At 39.7% G+C, this 16710-nt stretch overlaps 1 protein-coding gene across 1 annotated transcript; it reads right to left on the bottom strand.

The window, feature by feature from the left end:
- Positions 1-2709: 2709 nt before the first annotated feature.
- On the bottom strand, positions 2710-16367 carry si:dkey-119m7.4 (uncharacterized protein LOC560629 homolog). Its single transcript, XM_018699695.2, has 10 exons — positions 15778-16367; positions 13192-13295; positions 12903-13057; positions 11967-12135; positions 11342-11465; positions 9433-9539; positions 6337-6548; positions 5984-6092; positions 5430-5642; positions 2710-3475 (listed from the first exon to the last, which is right to left on the bottom strand). The coding sequence occupies exons 1-10, from the start codon at positions 16126-16128 to the stop codon at positions 3394-3396; spliced, it is 1626 nt and encodes a 541-aa protein (XP_018555211.1). The 5' UTR covers positions 16129-16367; the 3' UTR covers positions 2710-3393.
- Between the last annotated feature and the right edge of the window lie 343 nt (positions 16368-16710).

Genomic DNA, 16710 nt, shown 5'->3' with positions numbered 1-16710 from the left:
CAGCCTAATGAAATATGAGAACAAACAGAGAGAAGAAACACACAGCTGAAATGTAATATAATGTAATAATTCCTGCTGCTGGAAAAATGACATGTTTTCTGAACATTAACAAACCAGGTTGTGTGTAGGGTTAACAAGTGATGCATCTTTTCATTCATTTTTAAATATTGGAGTATTTAGTAGATTCTTCCCTGGTTATAGACATAAAACAGTATATACAGAAATTATGTACCTTTTTCACATTTGATTAATTCCTTAAGTAGTTTCATGTTATTAAGTATTATTTTAAAAAATGCAGATTTTTAAGCACAATTGTTAAATGGACTGAATTATAAGTTTCTAGTTTATTTTTTTTCTGACTGTTCATGCACATTCACCATTCATAAACAATCAAAACTGTCTGAAAATTCAAAAATTAAGACTATCATATATTTAATTCATATATTTAGAGCTGAAAAAAGTGTTTTAATATTATCATTTACAGTGTATATACTGTGGTCTGAATGCTGTTTCAGAGGCTTTAAAAAAATCTTGATAAAAACATTACAATAAAAAAAAGTGTAAATAATGAACACTGGAGCAAAGTATCAAAGATGAGCAGCCTCATAACAAAATATCAGGATGAGTCCATTAGTACAACACATTCAGTTGTCAGTTTAATTAAGGCAGCAATTTGTGGTGCTGTTAAATTGTATTATGTTTAGAGGTGTTTCTTTCAAATCAGCGAGGGTTGGCTAATTAACAGAAACACGTCTCTGTATAATGACATACAGTTTAACAGCAGCACAGACTACATCCTCCAAATGATCATACAGTTAAATTGACATCTCTCCTCCACAGTTTCAGTACAGAAGAAGATTCTAACCTTCATGAAGGGATGGTTTGTAGCAGGGCTGTTATGTAGACTGCATTAAGTGTTCCTAATAAACTGAAAATGAGTGTATATCTGAAAGCCTGTGATCTTTGAACTGCTGCAGACAGTTCAAGTAGAGCTGCTGTGACAGAGTCTGACAGTGAGGGGAGAATAGTGGTGTCCTTGCCTTTGCTGCTTCACTAGACCCTCTGTTAATGGGAGTGCCAGTTGCTGTCTGATGTCTACAGGCTGGTCAGTCAGTGCTGACAGCCACGCTGCCATCTACTAGTTTCCCACAGCTCAGACTCTACAGCTGTTCCTATTTGGCAGGACTGAGTCACACACTGACCATTACTCAGATCCTAACATGTAACCAGCCCTGGCATCATCCACTGAAATACCAGATTCAGCAACATCATCACCTTACATCTAGACTTGATATAGTAGGATAGAGTTGGAATAGGATCAATCATCCATCCAAACAAAAAACACATGGGTGTCCTGCTATTTAAAGGCCATAAAAGCTTCCTCATATCATACATCTGAGTGACATGTTTGCTGGTGTCCTTTTCACAAATCCATCACTCCTGTACTTTACACTTCAGTTTTTCTTTCTGAATCTTGATAGCCTCGCAAGCATCAGAGCAGTTATGATTTTTATTGTTCCACATAATACAGAAGAAGGTAGTTTCACCCCTCATTTTTCCCCAGTTTTGCAACCACTGGAGTAGAACAACAAGAAGTGAGTGTGTGAATGGATTAATGGGTTACTAGTATTTATATTTGCAGCCAGCCTATTATGCATTTTAATATCATCAATTCTTTCTTTGACTAGAAGGACAAGACAGTTCTGTGAAGGCAGTGGTTCATTAGCTAAAAGTCCAGACTGAACTTTTACAAACCATAATTGTACAAATGACATCAATACAGATACAGCATATCAAAAACTTTTAGTCACAGACATGCAAATGAACCTACCTGCTTATAGATGTAAAACTACAGTATATATATGCATCAACGGAAACATTTTTACAGTGAAAACAGTGAAAAGACAGCACATACGAGTCATGATAAACAGTTATGTAAAACATTGTTTCAAGTACCTGATAACAGAGCTGTCAGAAAAAATGTGATACTCACTTCACACCAGTGAGTGTCAGCATTTCCTTTGTCAGCTGTTTTCCTGTTGATTATTTCTGTAAACATGTTGCTGTTAAATATACTGCACCTCACCACCATTCAACTTCCTATTCTGTGAAAATGAACACAACGAGACTTGTGTTGTCCAGAGACTGAGTACCAGAGATTCACTTCATCTTTATCCCTGACTGACTTTCAAATGTGTCTATTATTATCTGGACTTTGTTACATTAAATGAACTCTGTAAATGTCCCACTTATCAGTCCCCAAAGCAGGCAAAACACAATGTTACAGGCTGGCATATCTTGTACACTGGTAATCACTCAGTTTTCACTGGTTGTACGAAGCTGACAGTGTCTGCAATGTTGCCAATTTGTCAAGTCAAACCCTACAGTGCAGATAACTGGACCTCTACAGCAAAGGCCAGAAGTGTTTTCTTGGAGTGCATCATATCAAAGCCTCAGACAGGTCGTGGGGAGTGTGTTTGCATAAGACAGGAGGAGTAACTCTCTGCCCACAGAGGGATGCACTGTACATGTAGCACTGATAAAGCTACAACATTCAAAATACAACCACACTGAAACTGAAAGGAGAAGCTACTCCAGAATCGTGAGCATGAAAATGCGTACAGCCTTCACTCTCTAGTTCAGCTGCTTGATGTTGAACTGCTAGGATTTGTTCACTGATGTTAGTGATATTTTTACTGTGTTAAACAGCACAAAAGGCTTCACTGGTTGAGGTGTGTTGTTTCATGTACCACACTGATCAGACACTGAGCCAACTGGAGGAACCAGTTTGCATGTATGTGATTGGCCGACACAGTGCCTTGCTGGATGGCATCATGCACCTGAAATTCAGAAATAGGTGCTATGGCAGCTGAAAGAGGACGAGCATGGGACCAGTGTCATCAGCTCCTAGTTACTGGCTCTCTGTGGATATTTTACCTCCATATGGATTTAAAAAGTCACTTTGTTCAACTGTGGCATGGGTTTGCAATGAGCAAGCTGCATCTTGTCATCTGCAATATTCTACATCCTAATATATGGATCATGTCTCATTCTTAACATTACATAACATTCAAAGTGAATAATTTTCTACCATTTATTCCATACCATCCAAAAAACAAACAAACAAAAAAAAAAAAAAAAAAAAAAAAAAAAAAAGGCAGGTGAAACAATGAAAAAAAAAACTTCTACATAAACAAGTGAAAAAGAGTAAAAAAAAACCTTGCACTCAAACTTTTGTATTTGTATTCAGAGTCTGGATATCCTGCAAAGACACACACACAAAAACAAATCTTGACTTCCACTGGAAGCATAGACTTTTGTCTTTGTATAGTCCTGAAAAATACTGACTGCTGCATGAGATGTGACAGCTCACACTGGTGTTGCTGTTGTTTGTCAGTCCGTCCTGGTGCTGCCTACGTTTGTGTTCCTCAGAGATGTGTCAAAGATGACTGGCTTCACGCTGTCATCCTCCTCACTGACAAAGAGATGAAAACATTTTATTTAGCAGCTGCTTTCTGCCTCACTACAGCTGTGGAACTACTGCAGAGGGAAAACAGTGCTAATACTGAATCTTCAGACTGAGTGAAACATAATCTGCCTTGACTCCAATGCTAATCAAAGAGTTTTTTTACTGCTGATTTAATGGCCATTGGAACACGTGTGACCACCTGTACACAGTAATTGCTTGGTTACACAAACCAAGCAACACATAGTTTTTGTCTAAATACCACAATACATTAGTTAATGTTCCATTAAGTTTTTTAAGTGTCACAGCTCCAAGTGTAGGTTGAAGTAAATAAGTGGTGAGAAAGACAATGTGAAGGTGCAAGTACTTTTGGTTTTGGGAAGTCAAATGTGAAGTAATCACACACCTTGACATTCCCTGATCCATGAACAAAATATCTGAGTTCATGCAGCAGAAACTCATTTAGGTTACATGTTCTCCCTGTGTTCTCCAGATACCCTGGCTTCCTCCCACAGTCCACAGACATGCAGGTTAGGTTAACTGAATGTGAATGTGAGTGTGAATGGTTATTTGTCTATATGTGTTGGCACTGCAATGGACTGGCGATCCGTACAGGGTGTACCCCAGCTGACACTGGGCTCCAGACCCCCCACACACCTTAACGGATAAGTGGTATAGATAACAGATGTATGGAATATAGCATATAGATATTTAAAGGATCTGTTCACCAAAATGATAAAAATGAATCAAATAGATTTTCTCTCTCTGTCCTCTAGTGGTATCTCTCTGTGCAGTTAGCTTTGGTTTCATTTGCCCAGGTTTCCAGTCAGTGTTTGAGATATTTGTCTCTACCAGAACATGGTAGAGATAAATGATGTGTTTGAAAAGCGCAAAGTATGTTTTTTTAAAACTAAAAACTAGAGCTGACAGCAGCATCTCTTTTGCATGAGACATTAGACCTCATGCAAAAACCTTTTCATATTCTTATTCTGTTCTAATTCTTATCATTTTGTACATTTTAATTTCTTGTTTCAGTCTGATAAACTGTACCCATTCATAAGGAGCATGTTCATTATAATATATGCCTCTAAAATTGCCAAACAAAGCAAACTGTTCAGCTCTATTTCTATTTAAGTTTCCTTCACAGAAATGTTACCAAAAAAAAACTAAAATGAATAAATAAATAAAATAAAAAAGAAAGAAAGACAAGGAAAAATGTATACTGCTGAGCTTCAAGTCTGTAGTCAGAAATCAGCAGATCACTTTGTACAGCAGCAGACAACGTGTCATCAGAGCAGCGCTGCACTGTGACAGACGGACAGACAGAGGAGAGGCAGTGGTACAGACCAGCTCAGCGCAGCTGAAAACATCTTTCTAAGGCAAAATAGTCAGTGACTAATTTGAGTGACAGTCAGGGGAAGTAAGTTTCACAGAGATATTAAAGAAAAGAATATTACAGCCTACAGTAGGTGATGTCAGACTCTCATCAGAGGATGATGGTAAAGACATGTTGGTCATGTATTTTATTAGAGTTAATCTCTGCTTCATATTTCAACCCTAACATTGTTCTGATTAAGGCTTTATGATTTTAGGTCAAACATGTGTTCGCTGCTTTACATAAGTCATACCACAGGCCTGCACTTATCATTTCATTCATACCTAACAGAAAAATTGTCACTTAAAGAGTATGTGTGTATGTGTGAGTAGGTATGACTGGATTTCCAACCCCTGGGCTGCAGATCACTACTGAGCCACAGAGCATTTGCTGCTGGGCTGCATGTATAGAATATGTAATATCCAAATGTTTGACCCTATGGTTGTTGATTATAATTACTATCATTGTGGTTGTGATATACCACTTTCTGCCAGTTTAGATCGTTCTAGAGGGCTTTCTTTGTTCTTGTTCCAAATTTGGATGAACTGACCCTTTGAAAACAATGGTATAAAAGTGGTGGCATCAGACCTGAGGTTGGTTGCTTCTATGTCTTCAATAGTGTCTGGCAGGGGCTTATTGGCTGTCTCAGGCAGCAGCAGGGTGAGGGCAGAGCCCAGCAGGGGGCAGAGTCCACACAGGACCATGGGAGCCTGAGGACTGATGCTCCTCAGCAGATACAGCATGGGAGCCAGAACTCCTCCAATCCGAGCACACATGGAGCCTATACCGATCCCATTTTGTCTAGAAATCAGAGAATAATGAGAAGAAAGAGAGACTGGAGTCAGAATGTCTTATTATTACTATCATTATTATCAAGACTGCAGACTTCTTTTACAGTGCTCAGAGATAGTGTTAGTCTTGTCGTTTTTGTCATTGATTACTCAGAATACTAGCTTGTGTCATGAGTAAATATTTGTTGATAAATATAACAAATGTCTGCATTAGCAAACTCTGCACTGTTAACAGACCAGAAGCTGATCAGCTTTGCAGTGAACCCCCCCCCCCCTATTCTTAGACAATAATATAATAATAAAATGAAAATGAACAGCACAGAGTCAGAAACCTCTGAAAATCATACTCACCTGATGACAGTGGGGAACACCTCAGCTGAGTAGACATAAATAATGGACAGAGAAGCTGTGATTCCAAACTTCCCAATCATGGCCAGGACTGTTTTGATGACAGATAGGTCTGGAAGAGAGGACAAAGAAAAGTGAGGGAGAAGCCTGCTGACACAGACTTTAAATAAGCAAAAAAGAGAAAAATGGATTATGTAAAGTAGCTTATTCCCACCTGCCAACTACATTTTTAGAACTGACAGGACCTAAATATGTACGTTGACAGAATCAAAAAAAGTCACCAGCAACAACAAAGGTTTATCAGCATGTGGCTCTAACTATATGGTCATTTCCCAGTCATTGACGTGTGTCCATACCACTAGGAATGAAGATGGTAAGCAGACAGGCTGTGCCACCCACAGCTAGGAAAGCGAGCTGGGAGATCTTGCGTGAGCGATTAAGGGTGAAAAGGGTGATGGTGCGTGCAGGCATCTCTACCAGGCCAAAGATCATCTGGGTCAGATAGATGTTCATTCCAAAGTCGGAAATGTTGAGGGACAGGCCGTAGTACACAAGCACATTGACAAACCTGAGACAGGTGGGCAGGACAAGGATGGAAAATAGCATCATTTTGGAGAATGCTGTTAGATAGTGAGACCTCTTTATTACCTTCATCATATAATCATTACCCTGTCACTGTATTCAGCAGACAGATGAGATAAAGACTCTCACGTTCTAATTCTAAGCACTTGAAAATCAGTATATTAGAAAATGTAAAATTGCAGTTTGGTATTTTCAGTAAAACCATTTCTAAAGTTTTCCTGTGGCAAAGCAAAGTAAACTGCACACTGTTGTATTATGATCTAAACATACAGGGTTTACCACAATTTATAAAGTTAAAGATCAACTCCACACTCTCCACATAATCTGACACTGCATCTTTATGACTATACAGCTACAATGAAGCAATGAAGCAACTTTTACAGATGCCATTGCAGCAAAATGTTTTACTGTAGACTAGAGATTGAATTTGATTAAAGGGCTTTTTTATGAGCAAAACTTTTGATTTGCATGAAAGCTTCCAAACACACAAAGACACATAAAGGGATTAGAAACATTTCTCAGAAACACCTTAATGAAATCCTCTAAATATCAGTTTGGGATAATGGGATAATAATGGGATAATGTAGAATCACCAGGTAATGTTTTTCACCTTCTCCACTTCCATATTCAGATCATACTTCAAATTTGTCCATGACTTTGGTTTACATCCAAACACCTGCAAAACTAATGAACTCATAAGCCTCAGCTGCATGCTGTGTTTAGTGCTAATTTGAATGTTAGCAAACTATAGCATGCTAATGGTAGCATTCCTAAACTGTTAGCACATTAGCATACCACCTGCTACCATTTTTTTTCTATGTTTATTTCACCATGACTGTAACTCCAGAAGTCATCCATCACAGCTGGTTAGGTGCTCACCATATGGCGAGGCTGGATCCTTGCCACAGCAGCCCAGGTCTGAATCCAGCCTGGGCTCTTTGCTGCATGTTATCCCCTCCCTCTCTCCCCTCCTTTCCTGTCTTTTTCCACTGACTGTCAAATAATACCTGAGTGGTCACATGTACCATGTGGGTGTAAGTGCTCTGAGTAGTGAGGCCCCAGTTCATCGCCCAGCTGCCTGGACCATTTGCTGTATCTCCCATGGGTGTTCAGTGGGTTGAGATCTGGTCACAGTGAAAGCTACAGCATACAGTATGATTTGCATTATTTTCATACTCATCAAACTATCCAGTGACCCCTCCCTCTAAGAGGACAAGTGGGCTTTCTTTCTTTCTTTCTTTCTTTCTTTTTTGTAATACTGTTTTTGCCTTGATACAATACAGCACACAGGCCATGCTATTTCCTACCATATAATGCCAAACTGTGTTAGATATGTTATATAGGTGGAAGGAGAAGACTAACATTTAAAAAACTTTACACCCCTACAGTCCTGTTCCTACAACTCATTCAAAGCTGTTTGCACAAAATGACCTTAATTTACAGTTATCTGTTACGTTATCTAGAAAATAGAATACTTAGAACAGAATTTATTTTCATGTTACGTTCAGATAACTGTTGGTTAGTTTATGTTACACAAGCCTCTTCAAAAGTAGCATTTCCAGATACTTGTCTTTAGTCTGTAAAATGTCTGGTCTGAATCTGTTTAAGAGGCAATAAATGAAAAAATTTGGCCTTATAAATGGTCATGAAAAATAATGGAAGTGTACAACATAACCTTTTTGACTGCTGCGAAACACATTTACTCCCCTGTTATTTTTCTCACTTATTTTCTTTTTCTGTGTTTTTGTATGGGTTTTACATATGAATCATTCAGTTTGTGTTTTTGGTTGTCCCATATGTAAAAAAAACATGTAAATGCCATATATAAACTATGAAAAAATTCTTCTTTTTTTTTTTTTTTTAAATCAGTAGATCACTTATACACAAATATTGGGATGGAGGAATGTGCTTCAACATATCTTTGGTAACAGATGGCAAAGTGGAGTAGTTCTGCTGTTTAGTGTTTTATAATCACAAGCCAAAAGAAGAAAAAAAGAGGATGCATCTGACTGCAGGACTGGAGTACTATTCAAGGTCAGCAATGTTTTTTTTCAGGTTCTTGCTGTGGAAACACATGTGCTTTGAAGACAGTGTATGTGTTCTGATCACTGATAACTGTCTGGTGTACAGTACAGTATAGTATGTCCTCAGTAAAGGCATCATACTAGCTTGTTGTAGCTTTCTGAAACAAGTGATCTGACACTCACATGTATTTATGCCATTATTATGCAAAATTTAAAAATGCTGTTCATATGTGAAAATGATGTGGCCACATTAGCAGGACATTTTGGTAGATATCCTCCTTGCTGAGTGTCATTTACATATTTTTCTATTGTGTTACAGTTGAATGAGCAGAAATTGTAGTTTGACTAGCAGCACCTAAATGCTCAGAAAGGATGCTCAGACAGTAGCACTGCTGCATTCACCCATCAATCAAATCACAATGTAAAGATTCTGAAGTTGTCTAACAATAGAATAGCCAACAGAAATTTGTCCTGTTGAGTCAGCTGCCACACAGCCCCAAGACCATTTGAAGACTTGAGGTCTTTACAGACTGGGGGTGGGGATGGGGTTTTTTTTTGGCATCATTGGCATGTCAACATGTTTTTTTCAATCTGATTTTCCTGAGCTTTCACATCCATCAACCAATCACACAGACTGCCAGAGGCTGCTCTGGGTCATAGGATCCCAGTAGTTGGTCCTCTGCCTCTTCAGATGTCGTGGTAGACATCCTACCATGTGTCCAGAAGAGGCCGTGGTAGAGCTTCAGCTTCTGTATATTAGTAGTATGAGTATTTCACATTTTGTGTAGTTTATTCATCATACCCCCAGTGTGTAGAAATGCTTTTATTTTTTAAACTCGTACTCACCAGAGATAAAAAACAATCAAAGACTGCTTCCTCATCTTTGGGGTTCGAACAAGGTCTACGAATGAGTGTTTTTTCTTCACCTCTGTTTTCTCCTTAATTTTATAGACCTGGTGAAACAGTGAGTAATACAGTAAATAGGACAGTTTGGAAACAGGGTTATAAAGCGAATGAGTGCTATATAAGTGGTTTGCATGTTTAAATGATAACCAGTGATCAAAACATTTATGCAAAGTAATAATGGTTGCTTCAGACACAAGTAAAGCTACCTGTGTCACACAGGTAGTAAACTCTCACTGCCACTAAAGCAAGAGGAACTACAATTAAGTGGTCTTCAAGTAATGATTTTGATATCCATTTATCACAGAATATAAAATAGGATTTTGGTACATGTTGAATAGTACATTTTCTGACCACATTAGTTTCTGGTCTAATAGATTATGTTTAAAAAGCCTTGTTTGTGGCTAGCACATCCACTGTGTAGTATTTCTAATATGAACCATTCACACTCACATTCACACTGTGTATGAGCTGGTCCTCGATGCTGGTCCAATGAGGTATGCATGTCAGAAGAGTGAATGAGCTGAAATGGGCGTAACTAATGACCAGCCAGTGACAATTCTAACTCAAAAGAGTTAGATTTTGATACATACTGATGATATGACAGCAGCTTGGAAAATAACATCAGCTGATGAGAAAGCTAGTTAGAGTCAGTTAAGTTAAGCTTGAAGTAATCTTTTTTTCTAGCGACTTTTAGAGCATGCTTTAGCTTCTGTCTACAGAGCCCTGTAGGGGACATGGAGGAAAAAAGGTTGCAAAAATAAAAAATAAAATAAAAAGATGCAAAATCTTGAGATCTCACAAAATTTCTTGACATCTTGCTAAGCTTTCCTGAGATCTTGAAAAACTTTTGCAAGATCTCGAGAAAGCTTCTGTGTATCTTTCCACTGAAAACATTTGGCAGCATTGATTTAGACTCATTTTGTCCTGCTCATTTAGAATTTAGGGAACACTCTAAACCTAGCCAAAATTAATGTTAAAACATACTGGGTTACATTAGAACAAAATATATGATACATACATCCATTATCTATACTGCTGGAGCCTATTCCAGCTGACGTCTTGGACAGATCACCAGTCTATCGCACGACTGACATACAGTATAGAGACAAACAACCATTCACACTCACATTCACACCTATGGGCAACTTAGAGTCACCAGTTAACCTGCATGTGTTTGGACTGTGGGAAGAAGCTGGAGAACCTGGAGAGAAGCCACACAGAAACAGGGAGAACATGCAAACTCTGCACAGAAAAGCCTTGGAACCTTCTTTGAACCTGGAACCTTCCTGCTGTGAGGTGACAGTGTTAACTACTGTGCCACTGTGTCAGCCATGCTATTTCTTGATTTCTTGTGAATTCAACATGAACCATTAACAGCCCAGCATGGTGACTTTTTGCCAGGGGAATGCAACTTTAGCCTCAGTCTTTTAGCCTGATATGAAGCCGTAATGTATATATGTATATAACCATTGAGGGCATATTTAAGATACCTTTTAAAGATCAGCTGTAAACTTGAAATAAAAATGCTGTCAACTCGCTAACTTTAGCCTGATTAGCTAGCTATAGATTTTAAAATCTGCTAAGTACAGTGGTCATTTCAGCTGGCAAAATCATAGGTCACTGTAAACACAGTGCTGTGTTATGCAAATCATAGTCACTGTACACAGTGCTGTGTAAGGACAAAAATCTCGACAGGCATAGCAGGACAGGCTTCAGTGAATGAGCAATTTTACATCTGTTCTCAATCTGTTTTGGGTGAAACAGGTATTTCTTATTATTGCTGGTATTTGTAAAGATTGAATAACTAAAAATATCTATAGACTAGTATAAAAACTTGTTGCAGCAGTACCTGACACATCTCCAGATCTTTGGTGAGGGGCTTCCTGTTCATCTGAGCTGCTTTCTGGATCAGCTCCCATGCCTCCTCTTTTCTGTCATTGGTCATTAACCAGCGAGCTGACTTTGGCAACACCCTTAAAATATAAGGAGAGATTACTTAAGTGACCTACTTACTTCCAAACACCTGTACCTGCCTCATTGTGCTGCAGGGGGTACACAGATTGTTGTTTGACACAATAGACAAACTAACCTGTCACAACAAGAAAAAGGGCAGGAATAACAGGTGTAACACCTGCATGGAGTGCACCCATTTCTAATTTCATCAATTATGTCTGACAGGTGGAAATGAGAATTACTTGACCTACAGCAAGAAACCAAAAAAACAAACAAAAAAAAAAAACTTCTCAGACCAAGTCAGTGCATTTTCCTGTGCAGTTCTACCAACAATATGAGAGGAATTTGGCACCAAACATGCATGACAATGAGCATTAGCTAAATATTTTGTTTTCAATTGCAGGAAATGAAAGTTTATTTCCCCTATCATAGACTTTCAGACTGCCAGTCATTTTTCAGAAACATTTGGAAAAAAACTATACATACTGCATCAAATCTGGGTCACACTGCTGCCCACTCACCAGATGTAGAAGATGAAGAGGAAGCCAGGTACTGAAATAGCCAGCTGCAGTTTACGCCAGTCTCTTATGAGGTACGCCACTCCAGCCAGCAGAATGTAGCCAAAACCAAAGAAGTAGTCAGTGATTATACCAGCTAACATCCGCTGCTTAGATCCTGTCCATTCTGTTCCTGCATGAGATACAAACAGGACAGGCATCACACAGTATACTGAATGTACACACAACAACACAAATATAAATATGTTACAAATATGTTACCATTTTAGAGTGTTTCAAATTCAGTGTCATGGATCTTCACTATTATTCCACCTAGTATCAGAAGGTTACTCCAGAAATTTAGTGATGTGCATCCATTAAATATCCTGAATTGTAGTCACTACCTTTGGTCTGTTAAAAATTGGCAATCCTCAAACCCAAGCTGAGATACCTCAAGTGATGATTTAGTGATTTAGTACTCCTCTTGATGAGTAAAATAGCCTTTTCTTGTAAAACTGATGCTGTCCTTTCAAGACCACAATTTATCCTGTTTATTCATCCATTTTAGTATCTGTAGCTTATACTGTTGAAGCATTCAGATATTCTAAGATTGACAAAAACTGCTCTATTTTTCTCACCAATAAAGTAGAATTACCATCTTGTGGTTGTATGCCTCTATCCATGTCTGCCCAGACTCATAAAACATATGTAATGGAGACTTAGAATTTAATAATAAGAATTGAATAAAAGGTATTAAGTGTATTTTTTTTTGTGAAAAAAATAAGTTATCACTATATTGACATGCACAATTCCAGTGACTAATTCCCAAGAGCGGTTGGACAGACAACCCGGAACCATAATGCTTCCCGGCCATGGAACTTTAACCATGGAACCCTTTAAATCAAAAATAAAAAGATTAAATTGGACAGGAAAAGCATAAAGTTTGTACAGCACACTAACCTAGGACAAACACATTCATTATAACACCAGAGACGGATGTCCCAACCATAAAGCGAAGGGCAGTGTAGATGTAAAAATTAGGGGCGAAAGCAGCTCCAACCCCAAATACTGTCTGGATAGCCAGGCTGATGAGGATGATGATCCTGCGACCATACCTGGAACAAGACAAGACATTTCCCAATACCATTCCATGAAAACAAAAGTGTATGTACTTATGCAAAGTTAAGGGAATCAGGGAACAAGGTGTTACGACATACGTTCAATGGTGCCCTGAGGATAGATTGTTTACCTATCAGCCAGGCTCCCAAACACCACAGCTCCAATAAGGAGGCCAAACATGTAAATGGAGGAGCCCACATTGTTCAGATTGGCACTGTCACAAACCAGGTCCCACTGCAAAGAACAGCAACAGCAAATTAAGTGAAAACATTTTCCCTTTTGGAAAATCTATCTGCTCACTGAGTCTAAAGCTTGGTCTATACTTCTGTGTAAGACTGATGCAGAACCACGGTGTAGACATTTATACAATGTGTGCATTTATAGAAATGAATAGAATGCCTTCATTTTCATTGTCAGAAAACCATACAACAAAATTTAAAGTGCTACTCTTGTAAGGTGCCACAAGTTAAGAACACATTCTCCTACACTCATCCATACATATTTCACATATTAATAAATGATAAAAGATAATAAATAATGGGTCAAATCAAAAAGTAGCAATTAAAAACTGCAAATTAAGAATATTGCACGAGTGAAAGACACATTCATTGTGTATTCAAGTCTGTTCAGTGTGCGTACTGCAGGAAAGAAGCTGTGGCTGAGTCTATTAGTCTGGGTTTTGAATGATCTCAAACAGATGGTGTCCTGGGTGAGTTCAGTCTCTGATGATGACTGAGGCTCTGCTGAGGTAGTGGGTGTTAGCAATCTCATCCAGGGAAGGGAGCCAGTGATTTTTTGGGGCTGTACCTATTACCCTCCGCAGAGCTGTCAGTGTACCAGACTGTGAAGCGGTACACCAGGACACTCTCGATGGACGAGTGGTAGAACATCACCAGCAGCTGTTCTCTCAGTCCAGTCCTTTTCAAAATCCTTAGAAAGTGGATGTGTTGCTGAGCCTTTTTCACAGCAGCTGAGGCGTTAACAGACCGGTTGAGGTTATCAGAGATGTGGGTGACAAGAAATTTAAAGTTCTGAACCCTTTCCACACAGTTACCATTTATAAACAGAGGTGAGGGGTCTGTTCTGTGCCTCCTAAAATCAATGACTACTTCTTTGGGGTTTTTTGTGTTTAGTGTCAGATTGTTGACACCACCTCAGCAGGTTCTGGACCTCGTCCCTGTATGCATACTCATCTCCCCCCTGATATGAGTCCAACTACTGTAGTATCATCTGCACATTTTATGATGGTATTTGTAGAGTGCGTAGGTGTACAGTCATAGGTGTAAAGTGTGTACAGTGTTGGGCTCAGTGTGTGATAGTGGAGGAGAGATGAGGTCCAAGTTTGAAAGTCTGAGAGCGGTTTGTTAGAAAGTCTTATATCAAGGTGCAGGTTTGAGTGGGGAGGCTCTGCAGTCACACCACCAAAATGCTAGTGGGCAGTGGTGTTTCTGTGCTACTGTGTTGAGTTTCTGCATGTAGTTCATGTTGGAGTTAATAAATGTTGAACAGTTACTTTAACTGAAATTACTATGAGGAAGAAAAAAGAGAAGGCACTGGAGGAGATGATGTGTAAGGCCACTGAACTGAGTGAGGAAGATGACAATGAGTTTTCTGCACTGAGAGATACATACAAGCCGACCAAGTGGACCAATCGTTGCTGTGGTCTGTGTCGCTGTGACGTGCAGTTACATTTCTAGGGAGGTGTGCGTCAGGCTGGTACAGATTTTGTGGCTATGCAGTACCTATGCTGTAGCTACAGCATTGAGTCAACACAGAAGTATAAATCAAGCTTTACAGTTCTGTCACACAGCTGAAAAGAGTGGGACAAAATTGGCTAGGCCTACCAGAGGATAGACACCCCTTGACTTCTTCTTTGATGCCAGATTACACCCACAGTTCTACTTGACAAACACCTGGACCTAGGTTTCTCATCAATGACTGGATATCACTTCTTACTTATTAGTAGTGGACACTCCGAATCTACGAACCCAAACCTTTCCTCTAGTGTTAGAAACCAATAGGCAAATGCCAGTACCCGTATAGGTGTAAGAATCTAGAAATCATTTGTTTTGTGTGGTGTAAATAACATTGCGACATTTTAGGACCTTTCCTGAGCCTCTGGAGATTTTGTCTTGTTTTAAAAAAAGGCACAAGTCATGTCATGGCTAGATTTAGACTACAGTCATTGTCCTTGTGGTTTTAGGTTGTACATAAGCAGTGCTCTGTTGGAGAGCTGGCTACTGTATATACCATTAAGGTCTTGAATATTATCCACAGCTGGAACGTTACAGATCCCTGAGAATCTTCCCAACAAGGTCAGAGCTGGCTGACTGGCCAACTTCCAGACACTTCTAAATCAAATGCAGATCTCCTGCCTGCTTACAGTGGTCACTGCAGTTGACCTGTTATGTTGCCACATGTGACACTGGTTTGTCCAATCACATCATTTTGGTCATGTAACCCCGCCTGCTGCCCACCCCTCAGGTTCATCTGTTACAAAACCTGGCAGGAAGAGAGGTTGTGTGAGAAGACCTAGACGATGCCTGCACTGCAGGAGTTCATCTCTCAACCCACACCCTGTTTAAGCCTGTCTCAGATATCACCAGAGCCCACTATAATAAAACTGCTGAGCCCCTCCACATTCCTGAGCTGCATGGGGTCATCATGTTAAACACATAAGGTAGATATCCGAAAAGTTTATATCTGAGTGACTCACCTCAGTTACTATGGTGCTTTGGAAGGTCTTGTTGCTGTACTCCCAGCCCCCTGGGCAGCTCCCAATAGGGTTTCCACCATCAAGAGATACACTACCACTGTGGTTAAAGGAGAACATGCAGGACAGCTCAGGCTGACCATCAGGGGTGGTCAGAAGGCTGAAGTTTGAAGACACCGGGGTACCTGCTGAGGGCCACGTGGAGCGGCAGAAATGAGGAGGAACAGCCCCAGTGAAGACCGAGACCAGCATGTGGAACGCAAGAAAGATCTGAGGTAGGCAGATCCACACATACAAGATCTTCTGGAACTTCCCAAAGCCTCCGATAAGACAGAGAATTTCATCAAAATTCATTTCTCTGACTCTTAAAATGTACTGCTCTGTAACCGATCAAGTCGAAAGGTCCAAAAGTTCTCCTAAAATGCAGCTGCCAAAGATGCACAAGAAGATTAAGGCAGAGAGCCAAGCAACAGTCAACTGTCTCACATAAAAGACTGAAATTAATGTCTGAACCAAGCTGATGATTAACCAGTAGAAAATGTCCTCACTCAGATACAGTCACACCTGTGTTGCTCTGCACTGTGAGAGCAGCCTGTGGCTATCTGTGGTGAGTTATGGAGCTCTGTGAGGGTGATTCAACCTTAGTGTGATGGGAGTGAACAAAAGCAGGAGGGAGGTGACTGCTCCCTGTGGGCGGAGCTGCAGTGTAATGATGGCTGAGCTGTTGACCCACCCCTCCACCCAGCCTTCTCTCACTCAAAAACTTTCATAACATTTATCTTAAGTAACCCATTTTGGCTTCATGTCAAGAGTTTGTGGTGATACCTCTTATGGGACAGACTGCTCAGTCAGAATTTTATAAACTATAGTAACAAACACCTTTACAGTGACATGTCCTTCTCATGTGCTTTCAGTGCTTTTGAAAAACTGCAGAGG

This window comes from Lates calcarifer, linkage group LG7_1, assembly GCF_001640805.2.
Source record: "Lates calcarifer isolate ASB-BC8 linkage group LG7_1, TLL_Latcal_v3, whole genome shotgun sequence".
NCBI lineage: Eukaryota > Metazoa > Chordata > Actinopteri > Centropomidae > Lates > Lates calcarifer.
The sequence above is the reverse complement of the archived record's forward strand: the minus strand, read 5'-3'. Positions and strand labels throughout refer to the sequence as shown.